This window comes from Chlorocebus sabaeus, chromosome 25, assembly GCF_047675955.1.
Source record: "Chlorocebus sabaeus isolate Y175 chromosome 25, mChlSab1.0.hap1, whole genome shotgun sequence".
Taxonomy (NCBI): Eukaryota; Metazoa; Chordata; class Mammalia; order Primates; family Cercopithecidae; genus Chlorocebus; species Chlorocebus sabaeus.
Genome location: NC_132928.1, coordinates 4196241 through 4211171, shown reverse-complemented (window position 1 = coordinate 4211171; position 14931 = coordinate 4196241). Strand labels below are relative to the sequence as shown.

The following is a 14931-nucleotide window of genomic DNA, read 5'->3' as shown; positions in this document are numbered from 1 at the left end:
GCATTTCAAATGTGGCTATAATTAGTGCATACATAAAACTTTATGGGAGTTTTTCATATGCCATTATTTATACGAGATGATAATTTTCTTGATATATTAAAAAAGCACCTACAAATAAGTCAGAAAAACATTAACATTCCATACAAAATGGGCAAAGGACACAAAAGGTCAATAAACATATTTTAAAAATAAAAGTTCAGCCCCTAGGTATCAGAAAAATACAAATCAAAAATTGCATTAAATTGGCTAAGATTATAACTATGATATAGTTAGTGTTATTAAGGATATGATGAAATAACTACTCTCACATAATGCTGACAAGGTAATATCTAGGAGATATTAATCCAGAAAGGATGGTAATTTCACAGTATATAGATAGTGTTTATAAATTTCATACAATTTAATCATACCCCACTTCTAGGAAAAGGCCAAATAAATTATGATGCATTTGTGTGATAAAATAGTATGCTGTCACTAAAAATCAAAACTAACTCTCGTTCTCTCTCTCTCTCTCTCTCTCTCTCTCTGCTCTCTCTCTCTGCCCTCCTTCCACTCACTTTCCCCTTCAGATATAGTTCCTTAAGGGAGTGGACAGACACCTACTTTTAGATATATGAGAATGAGTTCTTTAAAGAATCAATCATAGCAATCGGGAAACGGTGCTCTATAAATATTTTCTCATTTCTGCACAATTAGGGCTTTCTAAGCAACAATTGCTGGCAACCTGAATTAAAGGATGTTTGAAAGGCAGACATGCCTTGGAAAATAGAGAATATCTCCTCTACTGTGCACAGAGCCATTTGCTCTCATTCTAAGGGTGACAGAGTCAGAGAAGCTTGTCTTCTGCCTCCTGGAGCCACTTACCCTCTCAGGGTGATAAAACAGAGCCATTTGCTTACACTCCAGGGGTTATAAAAACCTAGAGACCTCCTCTTTCCCGGAGAAGATTTGTTTACATTCCAAAGCAAAAGTCTGTCTCTCTTTCTCTATCTCTGAGAAGAGGAAAGGCTGCTTTGCCAGCCATTCTGTAAGCTCCAAGTTTCATAATTTGAGTCCCCCTTTTATGGTACAAATCCCACTATGCACACATAGGACATGGGAATCTGATCCCTGATCCAGAAATCTCATGTTCTCACACACACACACACACACACACACACACACACAGCTCTATGCCATATATACATACATTTATATATCATATATAAATATCCATACAACTTATGTGTGTATGTGTGTGTTTATATATAAACTGTGCAAGGAGGGTAACATTTCAGACCCTTCACAATTTCAGACTTAACAGCCACACTCTCAAAAAAGCCCTCCAATTGATTCCCTCCCCACCTCACCCTCAGTCTCGCATCATTTCCATTATTCTAGTTAAGAAGTCAACCAAATGGACTTTCAGTGCAACCAAAGAAATTAGTAACATACCCAGTTAATTGTTGTCCTGATGGTTCAGTTAGTGCTGATGCTGCTGTGATTCAGTTCGTGTTGTTTCCCATGATTTGGGACCCCCTGTATCTGCTGCCTTGCATAGGCCATGCAGCCTGCGTCCTGTTACAGCCTCATAACTGCCATTGACACATAAGTTTAGGCTCCCATAACTCTTCATTGTCAAAGTTCCTAAAATCCCAAGCCCTATGCTCTGAGCAAATAAGAGTGCTTTTAATCACAACATTATACTTCCCATTTCAAAATACGAATTGGAGCAATAGAAAATCTGGGACAATCCTTTTAGAGACGTTTTTACATGGCAAAAGAATAACACGAGATTTTGGATTTGCCAGTGAGTCTTGAAAATAGTTACATTCTTGCCCAGTTCTTTTACCAGTGTTGTAGAAAGACAAGTGCCCTATAGACCAGTGCCTGCATCTGTCCTCACATGCCATTTTACTCACATCTGTTTTCAAGATTGCCATGGAATCTCCCCAGGGATTGAAAAGTAATTTACTTCAGACATTTGGATGTACTGGGAGTGGAGAAGTAACAGAAGAGATATTTGAAAATCCTGACTGTGGACAATGGTGGAAAAAACTTTTATTTAGCCTATGTTTTTTCAATGCTGTGATCAATGAAAGAAAAAGTTATGGAATATTGGGCTGGAATATTGCTTATAAATTTAATTCTTCAGACTTGGGGGTAAGTGTAGTCTCTTCAAAACAAACAACAAAAAAATAACAATAAGATACAAATTGAGAGCCTACTATGTGCCTACACAAATACTAAGTGTTTTACATGGTGGTAAGAAAATGAACTCTATAAGTAGGCAATAAGGGCTAACGTTTAGAAACATGGTCTGTGGGCCGGGCGCGGTGACTCACGCCTGTAATCCCAACACTTTGGGAGGCCGAGGCGGGCAGATCACGAGGTCAGGAGATCGAGACCATCCTGGCTAACATGGTGAAACCCCGTCTCTACTAAAAATACAAAAAATTAGCCGGACGTGGTGGCGGGCACCTGTAGTCCCAGCTACTCGGGAGGCTGAGGCAGGAGAATGGCCTGAACCTGGGAGGTGGAACTTGCAGTGAGCCGAGATCGCGCCACTGCACTCCAGCCTGGGCGACAGAGCGAGACTCCACCTCAAAAAAAAAAAAAAAAAAAAGAAACACGGTCTTTGATGCCAGTTTTTCTGAATTAAATTGCAGCTCCACAACTTACAGCTGTACAAGTATGTAATCTATTGGGCAAACTAACCTCTCAGAGTCTTAGTTTCCTTGGCCAAAGAAAGCAAACTGGGGGAGACCAAATGTCAGTACTGACTCCAGGGGATCATTATATAATTATAGGCAAACTTGTTAATGTAAGTACAAAGCTCAATCAAAAGGCAAATAATATATTAGAGGGAAACATTTGAACCATATATTAGACATGTCAGGCACATAGAAGAGTGCCTGACAGACATAATTTACTATAAAAATGTTTGTTTGTTAGTATGACTTACTCATTTAAAGCAAGAGAGATTCCATTGACCCATTGTTTGGGGAAAAATTTAGCTCGATCGTCTTTCTTTACTATTCTCTATATAGAACCTTCTGTTTGTTGTTTATTGCAGGGTGTTTTCTTTATTGCTAAAATAAACACGTGGTAGCATCTGCTTGAATTTTTCCCAGGTTAACTTTCTTGTAATTGTGCTTCCAGCGTACTACATTACACCCTTGATTACCCATTCATTTATATATTACAACAATTTAAAAAAAAAAAAACTTTCTGAGGAAAATCTTGATTCTGCCTCTGGATATTTAGAACCTAAACCCACTCTAGATGGGTAGCCTTCTTTGTCTTCTATATGTTTCTATTAGGCTTTTCAGTTTTGAAAAGAAGCTTTCATATTTACTGCAAGTTCAACTGCCTGTCAGACATAATACTTCTGTACCTAACCAGGAATACAACATAAAACACTGCATTTGGGATATTGATTTAAAAGTATAAGCTCAAGCACCCTTCTGTCAAGGCCTTATTCAAAGCTCAATCAAAAGGCAAATAATATATTAGGGGGAAATATTTGAACCATATATTAGACATGTTGGTGTCTACTGTAAATAATTGATATTTTTATTTAAATAAGAAAATGAATTCAAAGAAAAGAAAAGTCACCTTTAATAGAAACAGTATAATGTCTAAATTAACAAAGAAAAAAAGGAAAATAAATAACAATTTGATCAAGATATCAAAATAAAAGGGAGTGAAAAACAAAGCAAAATAAATAATAACATAAAGCAATATGGAAGGAATGTTATCCGTCATTATATTGAGTGTAAATGGACTGCATTCTCTCAATAAAAGGCAAGACTATTAAATCGGGTTACAAAACAAAACCCAGGAATATGCAATTTATAAGAAAAAGTGAAATTAATGAAATTTTGAAACTATCAAGAAAATAACAGAAGAAAGCAGAAATGGCAATATTAATATCAGTCAGAATGTAATGACTGAGAGTGCTATATTCTTCAGACAACAGCATATTGTAGCATATATATATACACACACATACATATATATACACAGGTATACATGTACATATATATGTATATATGTATATGCAATTATTGTGGGAAATTTCAAAAAACCACCATCAGGATTGTACAGCTCTAATAAACAAAAATAGGACAAAGAATAGAATAATGTAGTCAATAAATTTGATTAACAGATGGATCAAGAGACTACCATCCCTCTAATAAAGAGTACATATTTTTTCAGGTATCCAAGGAACTGTTACACAACTCAATCATGAGCATGGCCACGAAGAAAAACCTTTAATGATTTTATGGGCCACATTATCTGAACACAATTTAATACAATAAAAATTTGACCCCTAAAAATCTTAACAACTTAGATATTAAGAAACATAACTCCAGATAACCTTTTATCAAATAGGATATTAAAAGAGAAATCAGCCAGGCTCGGTGGCTCACAGCTGTAATCTCAGCACTTTGGGAGGGTAAGGTGGGTGGATCACCTGAGGTCAGGAGTTCAAGACCAGCCTGGTCAACATGATGAAACCTGCGCGGTGGCTCATGCCTGTAATCCCAGAGCTTTGGGAGGCCGAGGCGGTTGGATCACCTAAGGTTGGGAGTTCAAAACCAGCCTGACCAACGTAGAGTAACCCCATCTCTACTAAAAATAAAAATTAGCCGGGCATGGTGGCACATGCCTGTAATCCCAGCTACTCAGGAGGCAGGAGAATCGCTTGAACCCAGGAGGTGGAGGTTGCGGTGAGCTGAGATCGCAGCACTGCACTCCAGCCTGGGCGACAGAATGAAACTCTGTCTCAAAAACAAAAAACAAACAAACAAACAAAAACAAGGGAAATCACAGGCTGTGCAACATAGAAAGCCCCGTCTGGAAAAAAAAAAAAAAAAAAAAGCCCGGTGGCACGCCTGTACTCCCAGCTACTTGGGAGGCTGAGGCAGGAGGACCACTTGAGCCCAGGAGGTTGAGGCTGCAGTAAGCCGTGTTTGGGCCACTGCACTCCAGCCTGGGTGACAGAGCGACACCCTGTCTCAAAAAATAAAAATAAATAAAATCACAAGTATCTCAAACACAATGGAAATGAGACTACTTCAGACCAAAAATTACATGACAGAACAAAAGCTGTAGTTAGGGGAAAAAAATGTTCGGCCTTAAATGTCTCCACTATTAAAGAAAACATACAGGAAATAAATATCCATCTTAAGAAATTAGAAAACAAAAGAAAATAAAAGCTAATAAAGAATTCTTTATAAATTTTGAAATTGGATTTTTTAAATTCTTTTCATATATTTTTTAAAGCTTACAGCTATAAAAAATTGGATTTTGATAAGACATAAAATTTGAAAATCTAGATGAAGCCAATGATTTCCTAGAAAATACGATTCATCAAAATTGACTCAAAGAGAAACTGAAATTTTGGTTAGGCCAATTGCCACAAAAGACATTGCAAATGACACCAGAATGAGATGGTTTTACAGCTGAATTCACTCTGAACGTTAAGAAATAGATAGTATTAATATTATATATTCTAGATCTTAGTAAAAGATCACAATCTCCCCAGTTTATTTTATGAAACAACATAATGTTAATATGAATACCTGATAAAGATATTAATAATATACATAAGAACTGTAGATTAATTTCACTCAGGACTTGAGATGTAAAGATTCTACATAAAATATAAGTTGATTTCAGCAATGAAACAAAAGAGTAATACACTATAACCAAGTTGGTTTTATTCCACTAATGCAAGAATGACCCAGTAACTGGAAATTTATAATCCTAATTTATATGATCATCTCAATAGATGTAGAAGAGGCATTTGTTATGAATTTTGGAGCCATTTCCAGTAAAAACCTAAAGTAATAGGATTAAAAGAAGCCACTTAAATATGAAAAAGACTATCTGAAAACAACAATGTCCACATGTTCCACATAGTCAAACACTGAAATTGTTTCAAATAAAATCAAGAATTAGATAAGGATGCCCGTTATTACCACTGTAATTCAACAGTGTCTTAGAATTTCTAGTAAATGCAATGAGATAAGAAAATTATAATAATTCATATTAACATTGTAAAAAGAGAAAAAACTATCTTTTTATTGATTATATAATTGTACATCTGGAAAACCTAAGATACTAGTAAAACAAAATCTAGTAATTAGAGAATTTTGTAAAGTAACTGGATAAAAATGTAAAGATGTAAAGATCAGTACAGCCTCCCTGGTAATAAACACCCAGGAATGGAAGTAGGCAAAACGTTACTTTCACAGCAGTGATGAAAATATTTAAATACTGAGGAATAAATTTAACATGAAACGTATGGGTCCTAAATAAGGAATAGCATAAATTAAAGAGAAAAGAGAGGCATAACATTTGTTGAGAGCTTAAAATATTTGGATTGCTTTATCCGAATTATTTAATTCCCACAACAACATTATGAGGTAAGAACACTAATTATCCTCATTTTACAGATAGGGATATAGAGGCACAGACCACCTAAGAAACCTGCCCAAGTTACATAGGTAATAACTGGAAGTCTGATTCCACAGTTCATTTTTTAATCCTGCCTCCCCTAAATAAATGCATCAATGTTCTTTGTGGGAAGACTTCCCATATCCTAACTATCAATTCTTCCAAAATTAATAATCAAATATACTGCAGTTCCAATTAAAATCCTATTAGAGAAGTTTTGGAATTAATAAAATTCATATGGAAGAACAGATGCTGAAGAATAAGCTAGAAATGTACAAAAAAGAAAAATCCTGAAGGGGTTTTCCTTCACCAGATAAGAAAACATGGTAAAAATCCACTATACTAAAATCAAGATTGTTTGGCAGAGAAGTAGACAATAAATCGGTGAGACATAGTTGAGAGTGCAGAAATCGGTTTTCATGAGATTTTAACATTTGACACAGGTAATATTTCAGCTCAGGAAAAAGGAATTTTCAAAAAGTAAATGATACTGGCATGACTGGCCATCTAGCTGGAAGAAAATTACTGGTTCCTTTATCTTATATCCTATATAAAAATAAATTCCAGAATGGAATAAAATTTAAATGTATAACAATATAAATAACCAAAATAAATCTAGGAGATTACATGTACAATCTTGGAGTTGGGAACAAGTAACCCTAATTGAAAACCCAGAACCATAAAAGAAGAGAGAGGCATACTTAATTACAAAAAACTTTTATATGGCAAATGGTGGCAAAATAAAGTCAATGGACAAACGCCAGATTTAGGATAACGAAAATGACTGACAGAGAGTTAATATCTGTGATATACAAAGAGCTCTTATCTATTAACAAGAAAAAGACAAACAAGCCAAAGGAAAAATAGGCAGTGTACAGAGAATTGTATTTAAATGACCAACGGACATAAGATGCTCAAAATAACCAGTACTAGGTGAAATACAAATTAAACTAACAGCAAATGTACCGCCCATGAGACTGGCAAAAATTAAATAAATCAGCATTTCCTGTTAGTGGCAGGGATGAGAAAACAGTGACAAAGAAATTCCTTCACACACTGTTAGTGTAAATATGAATTGTTACAGCCACTGAACATTGATAACCGAAATATATTGTCCAATTGCGGCACAGTGTGTATGCTAAACTAGTATTTGTGGCGGGGAAAAGACAGGAAAACAGAAAGAAAGGGGGAGAGGAGGGCCGGGCGCAGTGGCTCACGCCTGTAATCCCAGCACTTTGGGAGGCCAAGGCCGCCGGATCACAAGTTCAGGAGATCGAGACCATCCTGGCTAACACGGCGAAACCCCGTCCGGGCGAGGTGGCGGGCGCCTGTAGTCCCAGCTACTCGGGAGGCTGAGGCAGGAGAACCGCTTGAACCCGGGAGGTGGAGGTTGCCGTGAGCTGAGATCGCGCCACTGTACTCCAACCTGGGCGACAGAGCGAGACTCCGTCAAGAAAGAAAAGAAGGGAGGGAGGAAGGGAAAAAGGAAGGGAGGAAGGAAGGGAGGGAGGGACGGAGGAAAGGAAGGAAAGGGGAGAGGAAAGGGAGGCGGAGATGAGAACTAGTTGAAGAGCACAAGGAGGATAGAAAGAAGGGAGAGGGGAAGCGAAGGACGGAGAGAGAAGAGAAGTCAACCTATGTGCAAATAGAACGTCTCTGTAAGAATACACAAGAATTCTGTCAATGGTGCCCTCAAGGGAGAGGATCTGACGGCTAAAGTCGGGAGTGGAAGAAATCTTACTTTATCTTGTTTACCTTTTTGCGCTTTTTGAATTCAGTACCACCTGCCTGCTTTGCCTATTCAAACAAATAACAGCAATTAAATAGCTCAATGCCTATTCAACAATAACCAAAAAGAACTAGTGGATAAATGTGAATGTACCAGCGCAGGCACGTGCCTCAGGCCTGTAATCTCAGCACTTTGGGAGGCCAAGGCAGACGGATCGCTTGAGCCCAGGAATTCAAGACCAGCCTGGGCAACATGGCGAAAGCCCGTCTCTACAAAAAAATACAAAAATTAGCCAGGCAGGGAGGCTGAGGAAAAAATCTGAGGTGGGAGGTTCGCTTTAGCTGGAGAGGTCAAGGATGCAGTGAGCCAAGATCAGGCCACTGCCCTCCAGCCTGGGCAACAAAGTGAGACCCTGTCTCAAAAAAAAGGTGTATGTCTCAATATTTGTGTCTTACTATATATATATATTTATATATATATACACACACACACTATTCTAGTAAGTATAAACTATTCTAGTAAGACAAATGAAATATATATAATAAAATATAATATTTGTCTATATATTTTTTTTTCTTCTTCTTCTTCTTCTTCTTCTTCTTCTTCTTCTTCTTCTTCTTCTTCTTCTTCTTCTTCTGAGATGGAGTCTCGCTCTGTCACCCAGGCTGGAGTGCAGTAGCATGATCTCAGCTGACTGTGACCCCCTATGTCCTGGGTTCAAGTTATTCTCCTGCCTCAGCCTCCCAAGTAGCTAGGATTACAGGCACCCGCCACCACACCCAGCTAATTTTTGTATTTTTAGTAGAGATGGGGTTTCACCATGTTGGTCAGGCTGGTCTCAAACTCCTGACCTCAAATGATGCGCCTGCCTTGGCCTCCCAAAGTGCTGGGATTACAGGCGTGAGCCACTGTGCCTAGCCTATTTCTATAAATTTTTTAAAAAGAAAATATATGTAGCTGTTTGAGAGTTGATTTTATGTTAAAAAGTCAGAGTGAGTAAGCTGGAAACACATATCGAAATAATAAAGACTCATGGGTTTTCTAAAGGTTGCCATTAAGGTGTTGGAAAATTCCCTGAGAGGACAGCCCAGTATTTCATGGCAAGCACTGCGCTACCTGATTGGAGAAGTGATTTATGGTGGCCGGGTAATTGATAATTGGGACAAGCGATGCTTGAAGACCCTGCTCTACAAATTTTGTAATCCTGAAGTGCTGAAAGATGACTTCAGTTTCTCCAGTGATGGGGTAGGAAAAGAATTAATCTTCTTGCATTTCTCAATAATTTTAAAGTAAACATTGTTGCATTATTTAAAATACATATTTAAATGAATTTTGATGTTCATTTTTAAAGGTTTTTATTAGCTTTCAGTATTATAAAAGTAATTTACCCATGACTGTATTAAATATAACATTGTGCAGGGCAGTAAACAAAAAGAATGATTTAAAAATAGTTCATGTCCTCTGAGAACCCGAAGTGTAAGATACAAAGCACAAGAGAGCTAACATTTATAAATCAACGATTCCATGCCAGTCACTTGATATATGTTTCCCATTTAATGCTCAAAATAACCATAGGGAATAGATGCTGTTGTCAGTTTACAGAAATCCCACATCTCTTGTTCTTTATCCCGTCTTCTCCCCCTCAGTTTTTATCCTCTATCCAAACCTTCACATTTGTGGAGCAGAAAACTCCATATTAGACACCAGCAACTGTGTGTGCCTGTTGAGTGGCTGCTAGCAGAGGAAAGAATCCTACAGACCTCTGACCTTAGACTGTGGAGGGTGGGACTTGACATAAACTTTGATGGGTGGGAATTTGGATAAGAGAGGTGAATGGAAGATGAAAAGGAAGACGACAGCTGTGGGTGATCATTGTGAGCTGGTATAATCAAGAGAAAGAGAGGTCATATCCAGGTTGTCTGTCTGGGGTCTTGAGGATATGGACAGATAAAGAAAATAGTAAAAATATTTTAGGGAGATTCATTCGTAAGGCATCTATAGAATGGATAGCAATGGTCTATGTTGATGACCCTGAGTCAACAAGAAGGCATTAAATTAGGTCGTTTATGCACTATTTGCTAAGGAAGAAAAATCTATGAGAGCTTTTTTTTTTTTAAGATTTCCATCTAAACAAACAAACAAACGTCTTAAGGCCGGGTGCGGTGGCTCATGCCTGTAATCCCAGCACTTTGGGAAGCTGAGGCAGGTGGACCACTTGAAGCCAAGAGTTCGAGAGCAGCCTGGTCAACATGGTGAAACCCTCATCTCTACTAAAAATACAAAAATTAGCCAGGTGTGATGGTGTGCACCTGTAGTCCCAGCTACTTAAGAGACTGAGGCCTGAGAATCACCTGAACCCAGGAGGTGGAGATTGCAGTGAGCCATGATCACACCACTGCATTCCATCCTGGGCAACAGAGCAAGATCCTGTCTGAAAAAAAAGAAAAAAAAACTGTTTCAAATAACATTTTAGTTAAATTTAGGGTTCTTTGGCCAAGTGTGGTGGCTCATACCTATAATCCTAGCACTTTGGGAGGCCGAGGAGAGTAGATCACTTGAAGTCAGGAATTCGAGACCAGCCTGGCCAACATGGCGAGACCCCATCTATACTAAAAATACAAAAATTAGCCAGGCATGGTGACTCATGCCTGTAATCCCAGCTACTCGGGAGGCTGAGGCATGAGAATCACTTGAATTTGTGAAGCAGAGGTTGAAGAGAACCGAGATCATGCCACTGCACTCCAGCCTGGGTGATAGAGTAAGACTCCATCTCAAAAAAAAAAAAAAAAAGTTTAGGGTTCTTTAAATTGCCCAAAGAATACAATGTGCATGGTTTCATACACACTATTACATTAAGTATGCACTAAGAGAATAAAGTATACTGTAACATACAGTATACAATTGCATTGGCAGAATTATATCACATGATAGAAATGTATTCTGAAATTTATATTTCAACTGTTCAGTTGCTTTAAAACATTGGGAATTTTATGACAGTTTCAGCTTGCCAACTCTTCCTGTTTTTTGCCATAATCTTGCTTCTTCTGCAGGTAATTTTTTTTATCAGTGACTGTTATTTGATTTTTCCCTCTGACCTTTATTAATTCTTCAACATTTTCCTTAATGATATCAAGAAAGCCACCATCACCCACTTTCCTGACTATATGAACAATGCATTTCTCTTCTTGGTCAGTGATCAGTTATTCTTAAGAGCATTCTCACATTCCTTCTACAGGTTTTACTAAAGTAAAATGATTTGTTCAAGCCTTAATGCATTCATTATCTATGAGTGGTCAGAATCACCCTCACCTTTAAAGTGTTTTTCTTTTTCTTTCTCTCTTTTCCCAACAAGAAAGTTATACATGCATATCATATGCTCATTACAATACAGTAGTCCCAGATGTTGCTGTTTACAGTGTCTAGAATATACAACATGCAATAAAAAAGCCTTCGGTATAAAATTTCACGGGAAAATATTGTCTTCAAGCATTACTGAAAGTAGATATCTTATTCTGGCAAAAACTAACAAAGTGTTCAGAAGTAGCAGGATTGAAGGAAAAAGCTAGCAAAATGGTTAAATTTTCAGATATGTCAGCCAGTTCCAGGATCTGCAAGCATAAAGGACTACATACACATTATCCAGTCCTTACCTGATGACGACCCTCCCGAGGTCTTAGGAATACACCCAGAGGCCATCAGGAGCTGCTGGGAGACCCAAGGTGAAGAGTTTATTGAAAATCTGATTGCCATGCAACCGAAAACTACCACTGCCAACCTCAGGATCAGGTAAGAACTCGCTAAGAAAAACTGTTGGTCAAAAATTATCAGGCTGGGTCTGGCGGTTCACGCCTATATCCCAGCACCTTGGGAGGCTGAGGGGGAAAGATTGCTTGAGCTCAGGAGTTCCAGACCAGCCTGAGCAACATGGTGAAACCCCGTCTCTACAAATAATACAAAAATTAGCCGAGTGTAGTGGTGAGCACCTGTAGTGCCAGAACTTGGGAGGCTGAGACCCTGTCTCAAAAAAAAAAATTCATTTGAAGAGATATGTAGAAAAGTATAGTCTACATGGTAAAGAAACTGAATTCTACTTCAATTAGTTCCTTATGTATTTAAGTTCTAATTTTTCAATTTGTACGTCTAACAAATTTTAACACTTTTAAAAGATATTTGAATGTTTGCTCCCATTTATAAACTTAATCAAACATTTTCAAATATATTAATATTCATTATAAAGTTAATGTACTTCAATTTGTCTGCCAGACCTTCTCAAATCTTTGAGTAACTTTTATAAATCTAATAATCAAATAAATGTGGTGAATCTTAAATTCTCTTATTCCCTAATATTATATATCAATCTAATGAGGTTTCAACCTAAAATCATAAATCAGTTTCTCAATTATCTCTTTTAATCGGGGTCACAAGACTGACCCCAATCTAACACAAGGTATTACGAGGCCCAATTCTCTTAAACATTACAAATATTTAAGATACCAACATATTATAAGGAAATGCTTTTAATAAACATACTAGATATGTTTATTAATGTTCCTTTGGTCACTTTGAGAGGCTACAATTATCCCAATCTTGCTGCCTTTGCTTATTAGAGACTTGTCTGTGGGACTTAATTCAAAAATCTATGATATTCAATGTAATTTCCTTAGTGGTAGCAAATCTTTGCCTTCTGAAGGTAAGTTTGATTTTTGACACCTTTTGACCTTTTGAATTATTTGAAGCCTCCTGGATTGAATTCTATGGAGAAAATCAACTTTAAAGTCAAAACAGTATGATGACAAAGTAAGGAGCCATGTGACCTCAGGTGTTCCGTAAACTGGTACCAAAGCAGCACTGTTAGACTAAATACTTCATGGCAGCTTTAAAGTTATTGCTTATCTTGAAGGATGACATTCATTTGACTCTAAAACCTGGAGTGTTTGTTAAAAAATTAGTCCTGGCCGGGCACGGTAGCTCACACCTGTAATGCCAGCACATTGCGAGGCCGAGACAGGTGGATCATGAGGTCAGGAGTTCAAGATAAGCCTGGCCAAGATGGTGAAACCCCGTCCCTACTAAAAATACAAAAAATTAGCCGGCATGGTGGTGGCCACCTATAATCCCAGCTACTCGGGGGCTGAGGCAGAGAATTGCTTGAACCCGGGAGGCAGAGGTTGCTGTGAGCCGAGATTGAACCACTGCACTCCAGCCGGGGCGATAGAGCAAAACTCCATCTCAAAAAAAAAGAAAAGAAAAAGAAAAATCAGTCCCTACTAGTAAACAGAACAACAGAGAGAGGGAACTCAAAAGAGATGTGTCCCATTTCCTACTCATACACTAAGGAGGTCCCCCCTCTTTCCTGGGCCCTGGTTTCATCATCTTTAAAAGGATTCCAAAGAGCTCTTCCAGCTCTAGTGTTTAGTGGTTTTGTGTAGCATTGCAGCCTCACCTAGGCCTGGACACACACTCCACCTGTCACCACCCACGGACTGTGTGATTAAGAAGCCCTTCATGTCAACACAGGAATGAGGCAAGCAGTGGAATCCTCCATGCAGTTGCTTCAGCATGCTCTGTTTAGTTGCCTCCTCTTTTTCATTGTCTTGCAGATGCATTCAGATGATTATTTTACAAAGAAATCCTAAAAAAGCTTTTATAATACATATTTCCTTGCAAATGTCTAAAATACATTGGACAGTTTCTCATCTGTAAAATGAATTCCATGGTCTCTGTAACTATACCATAGTATAGTTTTGCGGTTCTGTGAAGATACGTTTATCTTCAGATGGAATTTAAGCAGAGGGCCCTCTAACATTAGATAGATCTGTAGCTTGTCATTCTCTTGATTTCTTTTATTTTTCTTTCCTTTTCTTTTTTTTTTTTTTTTTTTTTTTTGAGATAGAGTCTTGCTCTGTCACGCAGGCTGGAGTGCAGTGGCACGACCTCGGCTCATTGCAACCTCCGCCTCCTGGGTTCAAGTGATTCTTACGCCTCAGCATCCTGAGTAGCTCGGACTACAGGTGCCCACCCTGCCTGGCTAATTTTTGTATTTTTAGTACAGACAGGGTTTTACCATGTTGGCCAGGCTGGTCTCAAACTCCTGACCTCAAGTGATCTGCCTGCCTCGGCCTCCCAAAATGCAGGTATTACAGGCATGAGCCACTGCGCCCGGCCAATTTTTATTTTTTTAATTGACATAATAATTATACATATTTCTGGGGTACATAGTGATGTTTCAATACATACAATGTATAGTGATCAGATCAGGGCAATCCACATGTCCATCATCTCAAACATTTATCCTTTGTGTTGGGAACTTTCAGTATCCTCTCTTCTAGCTAGTTGAAGATGTATAATCTATTTTTGTTAACTATAGTCATCCTACAGTGGTATAGAACACTAAACTTATCCCTCCTGTCTACCAGTAATCTTGAATCCTTTAACAAATCTCTCCCCATCTCCCCCTTCCTGTTCTGTGTCTCATTCTTTTCTTGGTTTCTTTTGCAGACCTGAGCAGAGTAAGGATGAACTGGTGATGGAAATTCTATCCGACTTGCTAAAGCGGCTGCCACTGACAGTGGAGAAAGAAGAAAGTGCTGTTGGAACTCCAAGCACATTGAAAAGCATGATGTCAAGCTCCATTTGGGAGTCTCTCTCTAAAAATCTCGAAGGTGAGCATGGGACAGGAGTAAGGCATCAGGAGTAAGGTAAACTTACTCTGGCATCAGGAGTAAGGTAAAGATAGGACAAAAATTCCATAGAAA

General features: G+C 38.2%; 1 protein-coding gene across 1 annotated transcript in view; it reads left to right on the top strand.

Moving 5' to 3' along the window:
• The window catches only part of DNAH14 (dynein axonemal heavy chain 14), a 528962-nt gene that overhangs the window by 494786 nt on the left and 19245 nt on the right, over positions 1 to 14931 (top strand). Inside the window, exons 77-80 of the mRNA XM_073011492.1 lie at positions 1915 to 2142; positions 9224 to 9421; positions 11763 to 11962; positions 14675 to 14838. Coding sequence (XP_072867593.1) covers positions 1915 to 2142; positions 9224 to 9421; positions 11763 to 11962; positions 14675 to 14838 — 790 coding nt within the window. The remainder of the gene's footprint in view (positions 1 to 1914; positions 2143 to 9223; positions 9422 to 11762; positions 11963 to 14674; positions 14839 to 14931) is intronic.